The sequence below is a fragment of the Passer montanus genome, unplaced genomic scaffold (genome assembly GCF_014805655.1).
Source record: "Passer montanus isolate IOZ18808 unplaced genomic scaffold, ASM1480565v1 scaffold72, whole genome shotgun sequence".
Classification (NCBI taxonomy): domain Eukaryota; kingdom Metazoa; phylum Chordata; class Aves; order Passeriformes; family Passeridae; genus Passer; species Passer montanus.
The window spans coordinates 1,077,079-1,099,645 of NW_024372370.1; the positions used below are offsets into that span (position 1 = coordinate 1,077,079).

The window sequence follows — 22,567 nt, forward strand, 5'->3', positions numbered from 1 at the left end:
CAAGTCTGTTACCAAAGCCATATCTCCAGGTTTATACCACAAAACAATCCTCCCTGCAGCTCACCAAGGAAGCTGACCCCCTTTTTCAAGTCTGCATAAGAAGAGTTTAACAAGTCCAACTTCATCTTTGCAGGTTTCTATTCTTTTGTTGACATTAATGCTTGTTTTTGCAAGTTTTGGAGTGCAGCTGTTTGCTGGAAAACTGGCTAAATGCAATGACCCTCACATCATCTCTAGGGTAAGAACTGCTTTTCTGTTTCAAGATGATGGTATGTTGTGCCATTTTTGCCTGCTGGGGAGAGCAAGGGGGGCGATCAGAGCTATGATATGAGAAACAGAGGTCTTGGGTGCTTTCTTATTCGGAAGGAGGATGATGGAGGAAAAAGTGATTAAGAGGTCAGCAAATGAGGGTAAGGATGGGTTTCCATATATAAACTAAAGCAAGTCCAAATAATGGGGACTGTCTTAAAAAAAAGTTGTCAAATGAATGTCATGTTACCTGCAAAGGACTGGATGGCACATGGAATTCATCATGGAAAATAATGCCTTTGCATTTCTAGGTCCACAACTGAAAAGCAGGTTAGACTGCTAGAGGTCCAAATCAGTGAGGATGCCATGTGGGTTACAGGGAGAAAGTTATTTGTGTTTCTTACTCCATTTGGAGAAATACCATCATGACCTAAAGAGAGCAGTGGTCTTTAGGAAAGAGGTGAAAGGCCTTGTAGTCTTGCAAATTGAAAAGCACTGTCAGTCCTGAAGGAAAAGGGTATATGGGACACCTTTCAGTAAAGTCCATGACTATTAATCACAGGCATAAAAACCCCTTCATTGCTGTGCATATTGCTTTCCCATCATGGCAAATGTGCTGTTAATGCTGGCATGTTGGCATCTCTCACAGGCTTCTGTTTAATCTCAGGTTGTGGTTTATTTCACTATAGGAGGATTGTCATGGCATCTTCAGAATAAATGTAAGTGTTTCCAAAAATCTCAATTTAAAGTTAAGACCTGGAGAGAAAAAGCCTGGATTTTGGGTGCCACGAGTCTGGTGAGTTGCTACACTTTGGCCTATGTTTCTTCAAAAATGCAACTGCTGGTGAATAAAAAATGGCTCAAATGTGATGACATTAAATCACTGATGGAGAGGTTTTATTGTAATTCAAATGATACTAAGAGTAAAAATTCTGGCATATTTAGTAAAAAGCCAAATATATGTCATTTTTCAGACTTGACCTCCATTTCATAAACCAGAAAGGAAGGAAAAAAACACTCTTTGTACTGAACCTATATAGGAATTTTATTTGATTTGGTTATTATTACAGTGGGAGTTATTTTCTTGAAAAGTATCATCACTTAGTTATTCTTTAGTACTATTATAAAGGCAACCTGAGAGCCATAAAGCAACAATAGAGTCTAAGAATAAATAGAAAAAGATGGGAAGGAAAAGAAATGGAAATCAACCTGCCTACAGCTACCATAAAAACAAATTATTATATCATGTCTAAAAACAGCCTTTATCTTCTATGTCCATCAACCATGCCAGCCATAAGTTTCTTTCTTTTTCCAGTGCAGGGAGTCCTTGTGGTCTATCTGGTGCAGAAGTGCAGTAAAACTCATTTAAAAGCTAATGTATATTTTTTCATTTGTATTCTAATATATTTAATATTTTTCAGCACCTGAAGAGGCAAAACTCACTCTTTTTAATTGTTTACAGTTTTCATTTGGTTGGCATTTTGCAAAATCAACTTAACAGCCACAATTATTTTAATTGGCCATGTGTGTGGATAAAGAATGTGCCAGCAGTGGTAGATTCAGAGCCACCCTACACTAAAGAAATAGTGTGCTGTGATTTGAACAGTCAGTAAAACTCTGACATCTGCAGAAGCCTTTGTTTCTGTATGCTTCAGAGAAAATTCTTCCTTGAGTAAGCAAATTCAGTCCTGTTCAGCTTGGTCCAGAAATAAGTAAAAGCTGTCTTAATCAGCATAACTGTAAACTTTGGGGAATGTTTTGTTATTGCAGAAAAATGCTTTACCACAAAGACATTTATACCACCTGTTGGCTGTCAGGCCAGATTTTCAAGAGCCAGATGTCAGAATAAGGACTGCATTAAAAAGATCTACATCTGAGAGCTCTCTTTTCATTGAATGGTTGGATACAAGAAGCACCAAACACTTAATAACTCTTCTGGAATACAATTATTTACCTTATAAACTATTGAAAAGTCATTGGGCTCCTTGGATTATCTGGCTTGGATTGTAGAGACAGAGCAACGTGCTAACCTAGCCCAAAGAGAGTACTTTTAATGTTCATCTGGAAACATTCTCTTGAATTATCAACTGATAAAAAAGGTCAGAGGACATTGTATAGGAAAGCCATGAAAGGTGTGTCTTCTCAGTAAGTTTTGCTTTATGCTATCAGTTCCTCATGATAATGAAATAGGAACAGCATTTTCTAAACAATCTCACTGACCATGGAGTCTGAATCTTTTATGTGGGTTAGTGACTTATTTCCTGCAAGTAAATTTATTTTAGAATCTGGATGATGCCATCAGATCAATTTTTTCCATCAGTGATGTATTTTTCTTATTTCATTGGCAAAAGCTTTAAAATGCAGCAACATAGAGTCATAGAATGTTTTGAGTTGGAAGGAATCTTACCATGAGCAGGGACACCTTGCACTACACCAGGTTGCTCAAAGCCCTGTCCAGCCCAGCCTTGAACATAAGTTTTGTTGCTGTCAGTCAGATTCTGAGCAAGAAAATAAAACATACATAGGGATCTAAAACATTAAGTTTACATATTTATTGCTGTTGCTATTGTTTTCTTATTCCTGATATGGAGCTTTGATACATTTCAGAGGCTTTCACCCCAACTTTGTAAAGTATTTAAATGTTAGACTATGAAGAATCAAGGTAACTAATAGAACAACTTTACTGCTGGTTACACTTGTGTACTGCATTTCAGGGCAAATCCTCGGAACTTTAATTTTGATAATGTGGGCAACGCAATGCTGGCACTATTTGAAGTTCTGTCATTAAAAGGCTGGGTGGAAGTCAGAGATGTTATCATTCATCGTGTTGGGCCGGTAAGGAAACACATCAGACTCTTTGAATTCTGCAACAAATAACGATGGGGTTTTATTTTTTTTAACTATTAATCTCATTTCTGTCTATTCAGATCCATGGAATCTACATCCATGTTTTTGTATTCCTTGGCTGCATGATTGGACTGACCCTTTTTGTTGGAGTTGTCATCGCTAATTTTAATGAAAACAAGGTACTAAGTAGGGTGGTTTATTCTGAGTGAGAGGGTTTAGAGTGTAGAACTGGCTCTCTGAGAAATCTGAAACTGATATGACACTGTCTATGTTACCTGGTAAAGCTGCCTTTAGTACTGGCGTACCAATCTTGCATTTTGCAAGACTGTAAATATGGCTTCAGATACACCTGATCTTCAGATACACTTTCTAGAAAATCAAAGCCTGTGATGACAGCAATCCATCACATACACTATCAAAGCTGTTAGAGTTTATTTCTAGTGCAGCTGTGCTGCTAGATGGAAACAGAACATAAAGCACTATGTATTTACAGATGCTGCTTAGTTTGATGTAGGTATACATGTGGTGGCAGATAAAAAGATGTATTACCCTTGCCTGTGTTGCAATGAGGGGATCTCTTAATAACCCTGCCACTGCAGTATTTCAGATCCAAAGTAAAGCTGTGTGGCTTTTTCTTTACAAACCACAGAGTACATTGTAAAAATAATTGTCCATCACTCAAATAAAAAGGTAGCTAGTGTTCTGGGCAAGTTCACATGGGCTTTTTGGATTACTCTGAAAAGTAGAAGAAACCTGCCCTCAAGGGAATTGTTTCAGAGCAGCTCATGTCTACACTTGTTAAAAGGTAGAATCCTCTGGATGGGATTGCTGCACGCACACTTCACAACCTTTATTCTGAGGGGTTTTTCTGGACCTCTTGTGGTGCCTCTGAGGCGTAGAGACAAAATTATTAATTTTTTCCTCTTCCAGTTCAAAGTCACAAAATTAATGAGATATTAGATTTTTACCACTGATGGCTCTGAAGGGAAAGGATGATTACATGCTGTGGGACATGGAGATGTGTGACAGCCTGGTGTGCTGGTTCTTGAGCTGGGTGCTGGCTCTGGCCCTGACCCAAGCCCAGTAGCAAATACAACCACTGAGTTCATCCATCAGGGAAACCACTTGACTCCTTCTGAAAGGGAACCAAGCAGCACGTTACTGTGGGCAAGCAAGGCATCATGAAGTGGGGTCAAGCAGCTTGTGAGCCAAATAAATAGCCTAAAACCTCTACTGTTTTGAAGGTGTTTTTATGTTTGCATAACATCAGTGTAATTTTGGTAAGATAAAGTGCAGTCATTCCTGTTAAAATATATCTGTTCTAGAGAACAAGGAGCAATGCATGAATAATTTCTTTTCTTATTCACTAAATTTTGACTGTGAATTAACAAAGCTGGAATTTCTGCAGTATGAGAACTACACTGGATTTTATAGATAATTTTGTCAATTTTTGTTCATCTGTGCAATATTACTTTTCCTTCAAATTTTTCAACACATGGATGAACACAAGAAGCTTTATGCTTTTTGTCCTTGCTCACTAGTAACAGTTCCCTGTAAATTATGCTGAACAGACACATCAGTAGACACATTCTATAGAATTCACGTGATATTTAAAGTATAAATCTTTTATATCTTCTGGTTCAGTTTCTTCAGTTGTTTCTTAGTAACCAGCAGTGGCATGTAATGTTTGTTTTTCTTTTTTTTCCTTGACTCCTCATTACTTTTTATGTATTTACTATGGAGAAAGAAAATGTTTTCAGATTTGAGTTGAAAAGATTAATGTTAATTAAGTGGGCAAGAGTTTCAGCCCAATTAATATTCATGTAAAATATTTAGTCCAGAAACTAAAAAAAATATGTAGAGAGATGACTGGAAATTAGCCCAGAAATTGGAGAGCAAAACAATCCACAGTAAGAGGTTCAGTCACATTTTCTTAAAACTAGTTACTTGACCAAGGTATTAGTGTTTAAAGTAGATATTTTCTTAAGAAAATTCATGGCTCATATACGGTTAGAACAAATGCAGGAGCTGTTGATGAGGGTCAGAGTTGGGCAACTACTGAACAAATTGTTTTACATTAGAACAATTTTCTAAAAATAAAAATTTGTAATCATTTCAGATATGCTCTAGTTTTTCATATGAGTTGCTGGTACTGCAAGTGTGGAAGCGTTGGACTGGGAAGTACCACAGCAAGCTCTGGGCTCTGTCCTTGGTTGTCCCAGTGACAGTGCAATAGTTGAAATTATTCCAGCCCCTAACCCCATTTTAGTCCCCAGCTATCACTTGTCACAGCTCCTGAGTGCCAGGAGTTCAGGCAGCAGTGAAGATGTGAACAACTCAAGTATTAGCTGGCACTTTGAGCTGAAGCCCAAATGCAAGCAGAGCTCCTCCAGCCCTAGCCCTGCTCACCATGCTCTGCTCTGTGCTTCCCTTATGATGATCCTGCTTGTGAAACTTGCAGTTTCTGAGCAAAAAAGTAATTTGGCACCACTAGATTTTACAGAAGTCCACTTTTTTGCCACATTTTGTCTTGTTTGCAGTGAAGAATCTCCAAGAATATAAACCAGACACACTCCTGAAGGGTGAATGTGTTGCCTTTTGATCTAAGTGTTTCTGAATGGTGCCATTTGGGCCTGACAGGAGTAGTTAGCATCTTTACATCTTCACTTTCTCCGCTTTATGTTGGAAGGTACCAGGTACTATCTAGGGACACAGCTCCATAAAGAGATCACGTTCACTGAGAGGGAGAAATCCTGACCTTACCAGTTGCATAGTCAGCCACAGTTCCAGCATTTACACAAGCCAATGCCCAAGTAAGGGTGAAGATCATGCCAGCCCTCACCTAGTTCAATGTGGCTCCTTTCTGACAGGGACCGGAGCCAGGTGTCTGCGAGACAGGATTTTGACTTATGCCTTGAAAAGGTCTCCTTTGTTTTTGTAACTCTAGAATCCTTCTGTGAGATTTTACAGTTCTCTAAAGTGATAAGGAACTTATTTTGTTTTGAAGATCATTTTAGATAACGTTCAATTCTCTTTGAAGTTTTCTGTGTTATGTGAACATTTATACACCTTACTAGCTACCACCATCCACCCTAAAGGTGTCTTCACCTCTCTTTGTGCTTCCTCTGTGGAGAGCTCTTGCAGATTCATAGCATACTATTATTTTATTTCAATTACACCCCAAGCAGAAGAGCTGTGGAGACCAGCAGTGGTCTCCTGGAGGGCTCCTTCCCTGAAGAAACTAGTGGCACTAGTAAGTCACAGGATTTTCTACTGCAAAGTCCAGACAAAATCCACCACTCTGCTTCCTGGCAAATGACATTTAGTCAAATGGAAGACCTCCTGCAGTGTTTCATTGCACACAATGGGCTGCTGCTACAAAGAGCAGCAACTGTGCCTGCTGAGTTGAGTCCCAGAAACTCACAGCTAATGCATCCAGAAATCCTCTTGGGTAACAGCTGATACTTCAGGCTCCTTTCCCCAAGCAGTGTGTTATTTAAGGGAAGTTGTGTATGTAACTTTATTTCAGGCACCAGAGAGAATGTTGTTTTCATGTTGCAGTGCTGTTAAATGACAAAAGCTTTATATGCTTCTCTGTTTATTAAGGGGACAGCTTTACTGACTGTAGATCAGAGACGATGGGAAGATCTGAAAAGCAGACTGAAGATAGCACAACCTCTTCATCTCCCACCTCGTCCGGGTATCAAAGATATTTTGATTTTATTCATGTTGAGCCCTAGTGTTCATAATTCCCCAGGAGTGTGCAATTCAAATTAAAATTGTAATCGTGAGGCCACTAGGAGGTTGTGCATAAGTTAATGTGGAAACTGGCTCCAACTACAGATCTCTCCATAAGACTATTAAAATCAACCCTAAAAAGGTTGTGCTTCGATGGTTTTAGGATAAGCCTTAATGAAAAATTTATTTTCTAAATGAAAAATATTTGCAGTTGGCTGTAACGATATGAATGGAATGTATTAACCTGACAGCAGTTGAATGATGCACTTGCCCTAAAAGTACCAAAGCTTTCATGCAACACTGGTGTTCGGTATTTGAAATTATATGTTCAGAAGCCCTATTTGATATGGAAAATTGTGGCAGAAAATTAGAAACTGATTTTGAAAATGGGAAAAGATTACTTTGCCTCTAATGAACATGGAAAATATGTCAAGAAAGAGGGGGGAATGTTACTGTATATTTTAACTCTCCTCCTCAAACTCTTTCTTTTTCAGATAACGATGGCTTTAGGGCGAAGATGTATGATATAACTCAGCATCCATTTTTTAAGAGAACTATTGCTGTACTTGTTCTGGCCCAGTCTGTGTTGTTATCAGTTAAGGTAATTGTGTTTCTTTTAAGCGCTTCATTACAGTAGTACAGCATGTGTTTGCACATTTCCTAACACCAATTAATGATCAATTGAGCCATTAGTGTGATGAATGCGAGGAAATGTGATTTCTAGATACAGCAATCTCAGTTAGCATAGATCGCTGTAGATTAATTGTTACTTGTGGAGCTCAGTCAATTTCTGCCTTTTTGTAGTCTGGTCCACTCTTTATAATTTCTAGTTAAGGTGCAAATCTGAGAGAGAAGAGTACACCAAAATGCCATTCCTTTCTGAGTACATTTTAAAGTGAAATTCAGTCATTAACAAAACCCTTAAGAAAATTTAAGGCAATAAAGAGGCGTTTATTCCGTTTAACAGCTATTCTTCTGTTAATGGATTATGCTTACTTTTCAGTGGGATGCTGCAGATCCAGTAACTGTGCCTTTAGCTACAATGTCTGTTGTTTTCACCTTCATTTTTGTCCTTGAGGTAAGGTAATATATTTTTTGACTTCTTGAGATTAAGACTTGTATGTATATATTTCATTTTGTCTTTAGGGATGTTTCTCGTTCTTCACTGGGGTGTTTGTTTCTGAATGTGCACATTCAGGGTTCTCTATGTCACTTGTCTTTAAACATGTATTGTAAGAAGAAACTTTTAATGTGTTATACTTCTCTACAACCTTGAGCATTGTGTTGAGCATTTTATATATATTCAAGGCTGAGTATTTAACAGTGTGCTTTGGTGAACCCAGTGAACTCTTTCCTTGTAGAACATTCCCTCCATACAACAAAAGGTCTGTGTTGCCTCGCAGAAGTTCTGCTTCATCCATTTATGTTTTGCCTGGTGTATTAATCCCCACTATTCTGTACCTCTGATAAAATCAAACCTCTCTCAGCTTTGTTTTGTTTTAAATATCATACTTCATTTTAATATCTTTTTTTATAAGCTACTCTCCAGCTCCAGTATTGTCTATCTTTTGCTGCACAAGTCTGGCTCCAGTGTGGTAGCAGTTCTCTGTCTACGAGAATATTGTAATTACAAATTGTGCAAGATGTATTTAGCCTATTTTCATAAGACTAGAATCTAATGATTTAAACACATTTTGGAAAACATATACTTTTTTAATGTATAAGAATATCCATTTAAGATTAAAGAAGATGCTTCCTCTGTGGTTAGGATAGTACATAATTCTTTAAAGTTTTTGGTTGACTACTTTTCTCATCAGTCCCCTCTGAACAGCTGAAACTGACCACTATCAGAAACAGGATAGTAGACTATGTTTCCCACTGCTCTAATTCAATCTGACAGTTCCTATGTTCCATTGATAGGTTTTGCCAGTAGTGATGAATAAAAAATGAAGCGAATACCTTGTAGCAGCTGTAGCTAGAGTGTGTCCATGTTGTTGCTTCTTTTATCCCTACCCAGGAGAAATCAATATCTCTGGAGAGACTGAGCAAACACAGAAAAGTTTTATTTGTGTCATACACGGGCAGGTTTTAATTTACCTAGTAACTATGTCTTTGGAAATACTTTTTTCTCTTACACTGCCAGGGGAAACAAATACACTTCTAGAATTTCAAAGGAACTTTGTCAGAGGCAGGAAAAATTTGTTGACTGTCTCAACAGGCAAGCTATCACACTGTGAGTGCACACAATTTATGAAGAGAGGAAGCAGCTTCCTGCTCAAGATCTTCCATAATGCAGCATAGTCTGGTCACAGTCTGCTTTCTGCATTGCTGATGGCCCTGTGTCCAATCTAACAACTCAAACCTCTACTGCTCACATCATATATGTGGTATAGAAAATGGGAAGAATTTGAAGATCTCACTTTTGTTACCACACTGATGATGACAGAGTAAAGGGAGATGTGATTTTTTTATTTCCATGGTGTGGTACTCAGTTCAAGATTATGGACACCTGATATATGTTTAAATTCTATATGTGAGGTAGGTGTTTAAGCTGTTACTGTGATTGAGAGAGATGAAGGGTGAGATTCAGTTACCTCTACTAGCCACTCCAGAAGGCCAGGGACATTTACAGGTCTTATGTCATCCCTGCCAGACCCATCCATCCATCTTCAATTCTCTAGGGTATCTCAGGTAACTGAAAGCAAGATACCTTAGTAACTCAAGTGGTAATTAGAGATTCAGAGACCATATTGTTCACTTTGTAGTCAGGCTTCAGAAAAACATTATAAGACAAAAAGCTAACTGGAAAATCAGCCTTTTACCTCAAGCTAGTGTCCTCTTATATTTGGTTTTGTTTTCAGAAATGTTAAATGGCAAGGTTGCAAGGTGGGATAGAAAAAATAACATAATGAATGCCTGACATTTAAAGCCTTTATACAGTAACTCATAACCTGTTCTGAGATTTAATATGACTAGTTGACTTGTGTGTGAGAAACTCTTAGATGTTCCCTCTACATGCATCACTCTACTTTGGTACCCATTACCTGATGTGACTATTTCTGTAACTATTAGTATCTATTCTTGAGCTTCTCATCTGCATTCCTGTTACCTAAATTGGAAATGTCAAACACTTTCGAAGCTGTTTTTACCAGGTACACTGTCAAATATACTGCCTTTACTGTTCTTAGCTTTTTTCTCTTCCATGCTGCTGAGTACAGATGCTGCTGAGTATAGAGTATTCCTTAAAGCAAGAAATATTTGCAATATAGGAAAGCTTTTTAATAAATTTGAACTGTAGGTGCTGCAGAACACAATTATATTCCTGAGTTCAGACATGCTTGATGTGATTTTATCTTGCTTACAGACAGTTAGCTGGATAGGATACTGCTACCTTTTTTAGCTACATGTTATTGACATGACTTGTTTAACATCAAGCTGTTTAAACCCCACATTCACCTCAGCAGTCTATACATTGAGCATTCAGTCTGAGGTGCTTAGCTGCACTCCTGTCTTAGATACTTGAAGCAGGTAGAGAGACAATTCGGAATGCTGTTCATCCCTTGGTCTTGGTCATCTGTACCACTTTTCCTCCACCTAAGGGAAGCTACTATTATCCAGGTAGTCCACATGGGAATATTTAGCTGAGGTGAAACTTGCCCCTTGTTGTTTGAAACTATTTCATAAAATGAACCCAATCAAACATTTTGGAGAATGGAAAAGGATCTCATTGCAAGGAATAATAATTTCTTCATTACAAGTGAGAAATTCATTTATCCATAGGTCACAATGAAGATTATTGCTATGTCACCTTCTGGCTTCTGGCAGAGCAGAAGAAATCGGTATGATCTCTTGGTGACATCTCTTGGAGTTATATGGGTCATACTTCATTTTGCCTTACTGGTAAGATACACAAAATGCAATTCCAGTGATTGAAATTATTTTATCTTGAGGCACCAGCAGGGGGACTGCTGCTATATGTACAGATAAATCTTTGAGAGTTTAATAAGGCTGAAATGTGTCTGAAAGAAACTAAGCTTGATGCTAAGAATGATTGTCTTGTACAATCATGTAGTGCAAAAATTGTCTTACTGATGCAAGTTAGAGTCTGTAAATGTGGTAGGAAACAAGCCTTTAGGAGGTTTGTAAGTGACAAAAGAAAGGAGACTGAAGAGAATGAGAGCACTTGCTAACAAAGGTCTTATGAGCATGAAGAAAGAGGCAAGGCACAGAATACAAACAGGACCGGAGGACTGGAAAAAGGTTCAAAACTGCTGAACTATACAAACCCTCCCAAACCCAACAGTGATTCTGTACCACTGGTTTTGGTTATAAGGGGCAGTGTTTAAATCAAGAAGACATGAAGGAGAGAGGGGAGGAAATCAGCTCTCGCTTCATTTCACACCAATTTTAAAAATTTAACTACACTCCTGGTTTCTTTATTTACAGGGGAAGGAAAAGGGATGGTTGATAATTGTCATCAGTCACAAGTTGTCAAAGTCACAACCCTATAATGTCTGCAGGATTTTCTCTTGTCTGCCCCATGTTCTATTTGAAGAAAAACCTGTTTCATGTGACTAGTCATTTTGCCCTGACATTCACAGTTCCCTGACATTCCTGCTACTAAGTAGCTTGGAAGGCCTGGGGAGTTTCTGTAATCCAGCAGCTTCCTAGACAAGTGCACTGGGCCTGATGGACATAATTAATAGAGGACTGAAGGGTTTTTGGCTTGATGTGTGGGGAGGCTGGGTTTGTGTTCTTTATATTGTTGCTAATCATTTATGATTTCTCTTATTTCATATGAGGACTGCCCTACATTACTAAAAAATCAGTTATCATGGTCTGTTCAAGAGATTCCTGGGGGACCATGTTTTAAGTCTTTTGTGTTTGTGTTCCAGAATGCATACACATACATGATGGGAGCATGTGTAATTGTCTTCAGGTTTTTCTCCATTTGTGGGAAGCATGTAAGTATAAACTAGAAACTCCGATTACTGCTCTTCTAACGAATAGGTTAAAGGACTAGATGCTGTGCAACTCATGCAAATTCTGTAAGGCTCTGTTTTCTAGGCAAAAAAAAAATTCAAACAGTTAAACAGCAGTCTGCAACTTTACATGCTGTATTTATAATGTCAGGATTTTAAGTAGACTGTATAATAGTGCTATGATTACTGGAAAAGCTGATTTTTTTCAGGAAACAAAGTGCAGCTGCAATACCACAGCTTTTAAAAATGCTCTCTAGAACTCTGAACATAACACTGTGCTTCTTTCAGCCCTTTCCATTTCAGTGAGGTGTGATGGGCATGCTGGTTTTTTTATTTTCACTGCGAGACTATTGTAGTGGTGGTTGAATGCATCATCTTATTATGATAGTGCTCTCTTTAAAAAGTTTCTTTTTCCAGAGTGCAGGTCTGTGTCTTTTGTCTCTACAATTATGTCTTGTCACAATAAAGGATTTATATTGAATTTAAAAACAATTTTGGGCCAAGATGTTCTTCTGGAAACACTGGGATGGTGACAAAGCTAGTAACTTCTCAAGTTTACATTTCTTTTGTGTTTGGATTTCTCTGTTGTAATTGAGCATAGACTGGCAGAAAAAGCATAAGCAGAGAACAAACACATTTATTTAACAAGTGGTGACACTGCATTCCCTTGCTGTAGAACTTCTTAGACTATGCAAATATTTTCTATGAAGTCTGAGATATTAAAGTAAATGTGATGAAAAAACTGCTGTACTGGTTGCCAGGGTTAAGAACAGTAAGTCAAAGGGTTTGTTCAGTAAAGATAAAAAGTTTTCTTTAAATCAGACTACACAGAGCCTGTTGAGCCTTGGAAGTCAAATGAAAAATCCTTGCTTCTCCTATGCAGCCAGACCAAGTGATTGCCTTCAAAGCTTTCTGATAGATTCTAAAGTTTTCTTCAAGGTTTTAACCTAGTCATTTGTACTTTCATGTTGCCAGCTGTATTAGTTTCACTAATTTATCCGTCCTGATGCAATGTGATGACTAAAGGTCAGTAGGAATTTGGCATGATTGTAAAGAAAAATAACACCCTCAGTCCCATTAAAGGGAATTTTTTTGTCATATCCAAAGTATTTTAAAGTGTTAGGACAATCTAGGGCAATAATTTATCAAGAGTAAAATGTAAAATATATATGCATGGAAAAGAAATATCTATTATCAAGGCACACAGCCTATGAAGTTTTCAAAATTATGCTCTCATTTTGTGTTCTTTGGCCAACTTCACAGAATCACAGACTCACAGAGTGGTTTGGGTTGGAAGGGACCCAAAAGATCATCTCATTCCAATCCCTCTGCCATGGGTAGAGACACCTGCTAACAGACCAAGTTACTCAAAACCCCATTCAACCTGTCCTTGAACACTTCCAGGAATGGAGCATCCACAGCTTGTTTGGGCAATTTGTTCCAGTGCCTTACCACCCTCACAATGAATTTCTTCCCAATACAAAATCTAAACCTCATCTCTTTCAGCTAAAAACCACTTACTCTTGTTCTGTCACTACATGCTCTTATAAAAAGTCCCTCTCCAGCTCTCTTGTCACCCCCACTTAGGTACTGGAAGGCTTCTGGTCATTCACAAACTCCCATGAGAAATTAGTGGCTTAAAAAGCTGCACTGGTCTTAAGGAAATCTTCTGTATATATGAAAGTATTTCTCTAGGTGGGCAGTAGTATCTGTGGTTTCTGTCTAACAGTTATGATCACTTCCAGATAAGCCCAAAGTAGTTCACTGCACCACTGTTCATGAAATGCCAATGCTGATACTTCAGGAGAATACTGATCCTAGGATATTATAGTTAAGCTTATGCTGTACCATCACTGTAATATCCTACACTGTATTATCCTCTATTACTTTTTGAGGAGCAACATCTTGACTTTGTAAATGAGGAAGATATGCTGATGTCTGTAACAAGTAAAAAGCACACACAGTTCAAATCACATTCATAATGTAGCATTTTACTGAGGTCATCCATTAATGAATGTAGCTAAAGGATTTGTCAAAATGGCAAGTGCAAGAACTCACATTTATGTTTTATCTTTGCTTTCCTGAATGGTGTCATGGATTGCTTTTTCTCTGTCTTTCCAGGTAACACTGAAAATGCTTCTCCTGACTGTGGTTGTCAGCATGTACAAGAGTTTCTTCATCATAGTGGGCATGTTCTTACTGCTTCTTTGTTATGCTTTTGCTGGAGTGGTGTTATTTGGTACAGTGAAATATGGAGAAAACATTAACAGGTACAGTATGGAGTTCCTACCTCACAGGGATGTTCTTTAAACAGCCTGAAGAAATCACATTCTGCTAGAGAAGTTTATCTGTGGTAAAAAACAGACAGATCTGCAGGTCTGGCTGAAGAGCTCGAAACATAATTTCTGATAGGAGGCATTGAGCCATCTTTCCAGTCCTTGTGCATTGGACTAAATGACACCTGATCCAACCCAGAGCAGACTGAGAGTTGTTCTTTGTTATGCCAGCTGTAACATGATCCAGGCAGTACCATGCCTGCCCACAAGATGCTGAAACACAGTGTACCAACTGCATCTTACTGGCATCACCCAGGAACAGGATCCAGTTCCTGGAGGCAGTTCTTAGAACAGGCTGTTAGCTGGAGATTTCCCAGTCATCATCAGGCTTACAAAAGAAAATGGAGACAGGAAATGGGATCTGGCCTTGAGTTTTCTTTAGTCCTCTGATCAAATGAGCTAAAATACTCAAACCTCTGTCTGAGCTAGAGTTCAGTTATTGTATCTTAAGTCATTAAATAAATAATTCAATGGGATCATTCCAATAATACTTTAATTATTTTTAGTTTAAAATAGAAGAACAGTAGAAAATGGAAACATTTTTTTCTTGGCAATGTTTTAATTCTGGGAAGTGAAATGATCTCTCACTCTCAATTTTTCTCTCTCTCTTTCTTTAAAACAGACATGCAAATTTTTCATCAGCTGGCAAGGCTATTACTGTACTATTCAGAATAGTTACTGGAGAAGACTGGAACAAAATTATGCATGACTGCATGGTAATTACAATACTGCCAGAGATAAAGAAATGAGACAAGAAATACTTCAAGAAATGAGAGATACCCTTCCATCTCAAACTGTTTTCAGTATCTTAACTTTGTACAAGGAATGTTTGGCTTGCCTTTATCTCTTCAAGAAAATAATGTTCACTAAACTTCAGAACATGATGCACAAATTGCAGTTCCAGTCTCATACTCACATTACAGTATTTCGTGGAGCTAGGCCATTAGATGATTTAAAATCAAAAATAAACAGCCAGTTTGGAAATCAGAAATGCAGTAACTCCCTTTTTCATTATTATCTGTGCTTTGACTGGGGCAAGGTGTCTTTTCAGATTTACCTTGTCTTTGATTCCTGCACTTTGGCTTATTCCATGTGAATGATAGTCTTGATGACCTCAAAATTCCTCCTTGAATATTATATTTTGCCCAAGTAAGTGTTTGTCCATGCTTTCTATTGCAAGGAAGACCATATGCCTGTCCTTTTTAAAATTAATGATCAGGGAAGAAACATTTTGAAAATCACTGTGCTTCAAAGCACCAGCTTGTTCCTGTGCAGTGGCATAATGCACAATGTGCCCTCTGTATGGCAGTAAGATCTATGCCTCAGCCTTTTTTGTCATACCTCTCTCTCTTTCCTGATACTTATCTACTAATGGAAGAAACACAACCTGCCCACAATATTGGCCACAGTATTATTCCCTAATTTGGAAGCCTTAAAGAAATAATAGCCTTAAATTTTTATTATTATTATTATTATTATTATTATTATTATTATTATTATTATTATTATTATTATTATTATTATTATTATTATTATTATTATTATTATTATTATTATTATTATTATTACTGTTATTACTATTATTATTATTTTACTTTGTTTTCTTTTGTTTTGAAGGTTCAGCCTCCATTTTGTACACCAGATAACAGCACCTACTGGAAAACAGACTGTGGAAATTATGCTGGTGCTCTTATGTATTTCTGTTCTTTCTATGTCATCATTGCATACATCATGCTAAATTTGCTTGTTGGTAAGTGAAAATAGACATTAATAACAAGGTACATCTTGGCATGTAATATGTTAGATGCGAGTCTGTTGTGCTGTTCAGTGTGAGGCTACCTTGTACCTTGCGTGCATATAATGATTTTGATACTTCTTTGGCATGGGAATGCTAAAGCTCAAGAAGTTTGGGAAGGAAAGCTTTTGGAACAAAGAGATATTTTCTATTTGTAGAGTAGAGTTGGCCTACAGAACACTGTTGTCTAAGCTTTTATTTCTTCAGTTAACCTTTGTTCAAACATCATTGGAATTCACTTAATTGAGTTTAGATGTTAGATTAGGCATCTCACAAGCATTTAAGATACAGCTTTTAAAAAGCATGGTGAATATTGGTGTGGCAAGACAGTGTATTATGCACTCCAACTCCTTGTCTTCGCATACAGGCATTTGTAATGTGAAGTTTGCACAACAGAATTAGATGTTACAATGTAACTGTAGCCATTCTTTAGGGTGTATTTTCTTCTTGTGGTTTTCAGCTATCATTGTGGAGAATTTCTCATTGTTTTACTCAACTGAAGAAGATCAGCTTTTAAGTTATAATGACCTAAGGCATTTTCAAATTATATGGAACATGGTCGATGACAAAAGAGAGGTAAGAAATAATAACTTCTTGATAATAAGAAGAGATAAATAAATTACCAGTTTTGCTTGAAAAGCAATATGAGGGGGGAAAAGTGTGGCAACATTCTCTGAGCAGTTACTGTTTAGATTTGAGATGTGAGTATGGTCTAATGTTGTTCATGGTCCTTCAGGTATTAAACTGTATTCTGTGAAGTGCTTATAATAGCAGTTTTACAAACAAACATACCTGTTTATAGGTCTGATCTTCAAATCTTTGCTGAGATTTCAGCACTGCAAAATTCTTATAGGGAGGCTAATCAAGTATGGGCTGGGTGAGAAGACAATGAAGTAGACTGAAAACTGTCTGCATAGTCAGGCCCAGAGGGTGAGGGTTGGCAGGACAGGTTCCAGCTGGAGGCCAGGAACTCGTTGTGTGCCCCAGGGGTCAATACTGGCTCCAGTCCTGTTCAATATCTTCATTAATGACACGGACAGAGTGCCAGAGGGCACCACCAGCACATTTGCTGATGACACCAAGCTGGGCAGAGTGGCTGATATGCCACAGAGTCGTGCTGCCATCCAGAGGGACCCTCAGTGGCCCCAGAAGCCTCATGAAGTTCAGCAAGGAAAACTGCAAAGTCTTGCACCTGAAGAATAAACCAAGGCACAGTACGTGCTGAGGCCACCCAGCTGGAAAGCAGCTTGGCAGTAAAAACCTGGGGGCCCCAGTGAACACCAAAATGAACATGAGCCACCACTGACCTTGTAGAAATGACAGCCAGTGGTATCCTGGGTGGCATTAGGTAAAGTACTGCCAGCAGGCCAAGACAGAGAGGGTTCTTTGGCTCTGCTCAGCACTGGTGAGGGCACAGCTGGAATCCTGGTTTGGTTCTGGGCTCCTCTGTACACAGAGGCACAGACATACTGGACAGAGTCCAGCAAAGTGACACAAAGATGATGAAGAGACTGGAGCAAGTCTCCTGTGAGGAAAATCTGAGAAAACCGGCACTCTTCAGCCTGGAGAAGGCTCAGAAGAATCCCATCAATGTATATAAATACCTGCAGGGAGGGTGCAAAGAGGACCCACAGACAGGCTGTGCTCAGGGATGCCAAATGACAAGGCTGGAGGCAACAGGCACAACCTGAACCACTGGAGGATCCCTCTGAACATCAGGGAACTGTTTGTCACTGTGATGATGACTGAGCACTGGCACAGGTTTTCCCAGGGAGTTTGTGGAGTCTCCATCCTTGGAGATATTCAAAAGCCATCTGGACCTGATCCTGGCTTTAGGAGACCCTGATTAAGCAGAGGGGTGAGACAAGGTGAGCTCCAGAGTTTCCATCCAACCTCAACCATTCTGTGATTCTGAAATGAGAAAAACATCTGTCAGGCTGAGCTGCTCAGATGCCCACACAAATTAAATCATCATCTGAATGATTCATGACATCACTGAGATTTGAATGCAATCGACATTATGGTAAAAGTAGTTGGTTGTCTGTAGCTGGCTCATGGCTGTGCTGGAGAGGGAAGCTGGAGTCTGTACTCATGGGGGCAGAAAGTTCTGAATCCATGGTGCCCAGCACTGACAGAATCTCTCTGATGTGGAACACCTTACAGCAAAAATAGTTCTGATGAGGCTCATTTAACAGAACAAAAGATATTTGAAGATTGTGAATACCACAGTTTCAGAGAGAAGTACACTCAGTCTTAATTTTGTAACAACAGATAGAAATTGTTGTCACCAAAAGTGTAGCCTCTTAGAGCAGATAACCTTTAAAAAGCCAGTAAACTCACAACATTCTCCTTCTCTTTGAGAAATGCACAGAGAAGGGCACAGATTTACAACAAATTACAGACATGGCTATGAGTGTTTAAACTATAGTTTAATTTCCATTTTACAAAGGCAGCTCTTTGGGAATATGATTCTAATTACAGATGAATGCAAATGGGGAAACTAAATCCCCAAGCAATTTTGAAAAATTCTGGTGAAATTAACAGCATGGATTCTCATTGTATATGAGTCAAATAACCACAAAGACTTCTGTGAATTTTCTGAAGAACTGGCTGATTGTGCACATTCTTCAGCAATGTGTTCACAGTGACTTAAATATGCTAGGAGAAATAGTTTTTCTCTCAGTGATCAAGTTGGATGTCTGAGTTGGTTGTTAGATCACAGTAATAATTTACCATGAATTATGGAATTTAACACAGGGTGTAATCCCTACCTTCCGAGTGAAATTCCTGCTGAGGCTTCTGCGAGGCAGGCTGGAGGTGGATCTCGACAAGGACAAGCTGCTGTTCAAGCACATGTGCTATGAAATGGAACGGCTCCACAATGGTGGCGATGTCACTTTTCATGACGTGCTCAGGTACACTGAGATTTTCTCCACATTTTTAGAAAAGATATAACAGCCTGTGTTTCTTTCCAGGCTATCAGGTAGCCATTAGGCTTGGGAGAAGACAAGACTCGTAGTCACAGAGGCACTGCAATTTTAAATGTTTTAAAAAAATCAGATTTCCCTCTTTTTCCTACAAAAATATTAGTGATGGCAAGCACAGGTCCTAGGGAAACAGCTCTAAGTAATTTTAACATTATCATCGCAGAGGCTGTCACAAAGTACAGTCACATGTTCCTTTTGTATCCCAATTAATGAAATGTACCTTCAAGTGTAGCAACATGACAGTGAGTCTGATAGAAATAAAATAGAAATGGGAACATTATCCAAGCATAAACACTTTGGGAGGGAAAAACCCAAACCATCACAAATGCCCTAATTGCTTACAGTTCAGCAGTCCACCTGTAATGAATAGCTGGATGTAGGTGATAAGGTGTTTGTTTTGAGCACAGTAAGTCTCTTCTAGAATCATCTCAGCAATTTTTTTTACCTTCAAATGTGAATTTACTTTTCACACCTGAATTATGTATTTTTACACTAAGGTCTTAAGTATGAGCTTTGGTTCTCTAAAAAATGCAGACACCAGAATTTAAAAATAAATAAATTGTGTTTCTTCCAGCATGCTTTCATATAGGTCTGTTGATATCAGAAAAAGTCTTCAACTGGAAGAGCTGCTTGCCAGGGAGCAACTGGAATATACCATAGAAGAGGAGGTGGCCAAACAGACCATACGAATGTGGCTGAAAAAGTGCTTGAAGCGAATCAGAGCAGTAAGTCAAGCTAAAGCAGTATCTAAATGTTTGCAAAAATTGAACTGCTCAGCAAGGCTGGAATCTGTGTCTCTATGCCTCATTTACTTTGGAATCATGATAATACTTATTTGGAGTATGTAGCAGTTGCTAACTGAGCAAAAAAAACATTTGTTACTGCTCTACGAATATAGAGGTGTTTGTTACACCTCTACAGTGCTACAAAAATAAGCATCTTTTGAAGGCCAAAACTGTCTTCCTGCCCAGACTTTATCTGTTTTTTCAATACAAAAGGAAGGTGCATATACAGAGACTAAAGTCAAAGGAATAAAGAAAAAATAATAATTTAATTAGATGGAATTTCATAGGCCTAATCCTTCCTCACATAATTTAATTGTATTATTTCCTTGCCTCTGCTGTCAGATGAGAAACCTGTAGATGACTCTCCAAATGGAGCCTGTATTAAGATAAATCGTTTGAGTGGGCCATTACAGTTACTGTGTGTGCAAATGAGCAGAGTGTCTACATGGAAAGCAAGTATATGGACCAAGTCACAACCTGATTGCATTGATGACTGATTTTTCAGTTACTATGAGTCTGACTCCAGGTTTTTGACATATATATTTTTTGTTTTTATAAAAAATTACTTCTTGTGATAGGAGATTTTCCATAGTGATCTGTCATCATGACATCTATCTTCTGTTTGTAAATATATTTATAAATTTATACAAATACTTAGCTGGATATTTTGAATATTATGTACATTCCAGCTGAAACATCAGTGTTCAATGATACATAGTTTCATTTTGATTTCATCTCTGTGATAATAATGGCAGTAAATTTAATCTCAGCTCTCAGTTCTGGGTTTGTTCAACTCTGTTGTTCATTTCATTATGATATTGAACTACACTATGTTAAAGTAAATATGCTATTCATTTCACTCTAATTATATGGTTCAGATCATTTCACATTCTGTGAACCTTTTATAAACTGAATGTAATTATGGAAGTTAGTTAAGATATATTTTGAAATTCTCTTGTTATTCTCTAAGTCTCCCTAGAGAGATCATGTGAAAACTATCCAGGAAAGTGAAACCGTTCCTAAGTGCTGTTTATTTTAATTTAAAAGAAAATTAGATTGTAAAATCATAATGGTAGTAAGTTTGTTTTTCTATTTGTACTGTAAATCTATATTTAGTCCCAAGGTTTTCACTACTATTTTATTCAGTTTTATTGACAGACTACTCCAAAGTCCATGAAAGAAATCAGAATTTTTTCATTGCGTAATTCCCTATTAATCTATGTAATTTTCTATGAATCTCTATCAATTTCCTGGTTTCTTTTTCTTTGCAAGAGCTTCTAAATGATAAATTCAAAACTTTGTATGTGTTTAAACTCTAGGTTTAAACCAACAATTGAACAATATGCCTTCCACTTAATGTAGTTCATAAATTTCATCCTCTATTCCCTAAAGGCTAGAAATATGCTAGAATTCACTTTATTTAAATAGCAACATCTAATACATGGATCTTTATTGGTCCACCTGGAATCCACAGCTGGTGCTCACTGTTCAGTTAAATATTTGGAATACTTAAAAAAAAAAATCAAACACATTGGTGTGACAGAGCAAGAAGAATATTTCTTTCATCACATACTGTACCTTGATAGAAACAGCAGCAGTCCTGCAGCATTATCCATAGCCTACGAGTGAGCCAACAGCAGGAGCTGAGCCGATTTCTGAATCCTCCCAGCATTGAGACAACACAGCCAAGTGAAGATATGAATGCTCTTAATCAAGATAACAGTGCACAGCCAGAGGTATGTTATCCAGAAAACTATCAGCTACTCATAACAAATTCAGAAAACTTCCATGTTTCTTATTTGTTCTTCTTTAAACATCATTTTAACTGAAAAAAATTTAAAAATAATACCTTGTTTTGCTTCAGTCTTTGCCATCAAATGCAAAGGCAAGATGCTCTAAGGCAGAAATTCCCCAACATATTAACTGTCTTGGTATCACCATAAAGGAGAAAACTTAGCTGTACGATTCTGTCAGCCCCAGATTTCAGCTCTTGCATGAGCTGTGTGCAGGACTGGGGATGTGAAGGTTTCCAGTTCAGGCTTTCTGAAGTAGTGCTTACACTGAGAGGGAGAGCACTGGGCATGCTGGGACCTCTGAGCAGGATAGAAAATATCGAAGGTACAACATAAGGGCTGCTTTCCACAATGGTTGTAGTAGGCTGAGAATAATTCCATATGCTTCAATAGGACGAATGGCATTGAGGGCCCACAGGACCTTTTTGCTTTTGTCTGTTAGTGGTAGTTTTCTGGGGTATTAAAGAGCAGAAAGCATGCTGCCCTAACCAATGGCAATATGTTTTGTTGATATTCATTGATACAGCCTGAAACAGAATAGAAAGGTATCCCTTCCTAGGCTTACCTAGGAGAGCTATGATGAGATTCCTTTTTCTTTGTTCAGACAAGTAGCCAGCAACAGCTCCTTAGCCCAACACTTTCTGACAGAGGTGGCTATAGACAAGACACTGGAGATGCTGGGAAACCTCAGCGGAAATTTGGACAATGGCGCTTGCCATCAGGTAAGTAAAAGATGTTTATCAGTAAAGTCCCCACATGCAAAATTGCTGTTGTGTAATGACAAGGCCAAGAAAGGCTTCATGGTTCACAATTCTCCCTCCTGGCTGCTGCTAGCACCAATGTCAGGGCTTTCCTCTCCTCATGCCTGTTGGAATAAAGCAGTTTCTTCCTTTCTTCACAATTTGGAAAGTTTGGAAGATGGGCTCAAGATTTGCCCTGTGCAAGTGGTTACATTTTTTACTTTTTCATACAGTTCTTCAGGACTGATTTACATCAGTCAGTTCTATTCTGAATCAGAGTGCTGCCCTCAAAGGCTGCCACTGTTCAGATCCTAA

At 38.2% G+C, this 22,567-nt stretch overlaps 1 protein-coding gene across 5 annotated transcripts in view; it reads left to right on the plus strand.

The window, feature by feature from the left end:
• The window catches only part of NALCN (sodium leak channel, non-selective), a 228,454-nt gene that overhangs the window by 202,758 nt on the left and 3,129 nt on the right, over positions 1–22,567 (plus strand). For all 5 annotated transcript variants that reach the window (XM_039730481.1, XM_039730485.1, XM_039730483.1 and 2 more), the window contains 17 exons: positions 134–238; positions 939–1,045; positions 2,964–3,084; positions 3,177–3,275; positions 6,703–6,796; positions 7,329–7,435; positions 7,838–7,912; positions 10,615–10,734; positions 11,730–11,798; positions 13,938–14,086; positions 14,775–14,868; positions 15,770–15,902; positions 16,408–16,523; positions 18,705–18,862; positions 19,509–19,659; positions 21,306–21,455; positions 22,117–22,234. In XM_039730481.1, coding sequence (XP_039586415.1) covers positions 134–238; positions 939–1,045; positions 2,964–3,084; positions 3,177–3,275; positions 6,703–6,796; positions 7,329–7,435; positions 7,838–7,912; positions 10,615–10,734; positions 11,730–11,798; positions 13,938–14,086; positions 14,775–14,868; positions 15,770–15,902; positions 16,408–16,523; positions 18,705–18,862; positions 19,509–19,659; positions 21,306–21,455; positions 22,117–22,234 — 1,966 coding nt within the window. The remainder of the gene's footprint in view (positions 1–133; positions 239–938; positions 1,046–2,963; positions 3,085–3,176; positions 3,276–6,702; positions 6,797–7,328; positions 7,436–7,837; positions 7,913–10,614; positions 10,735–11,729; positions 11,799–13,937; positions 14,087–14,774; positions 14,869–15,769; positions 15,903–16,407; positions 16,524–18,704; positions 18,863–19,508; positions 19,660–21,305; positions 21,456–22,116; positions 22,235–22,567) is intronic.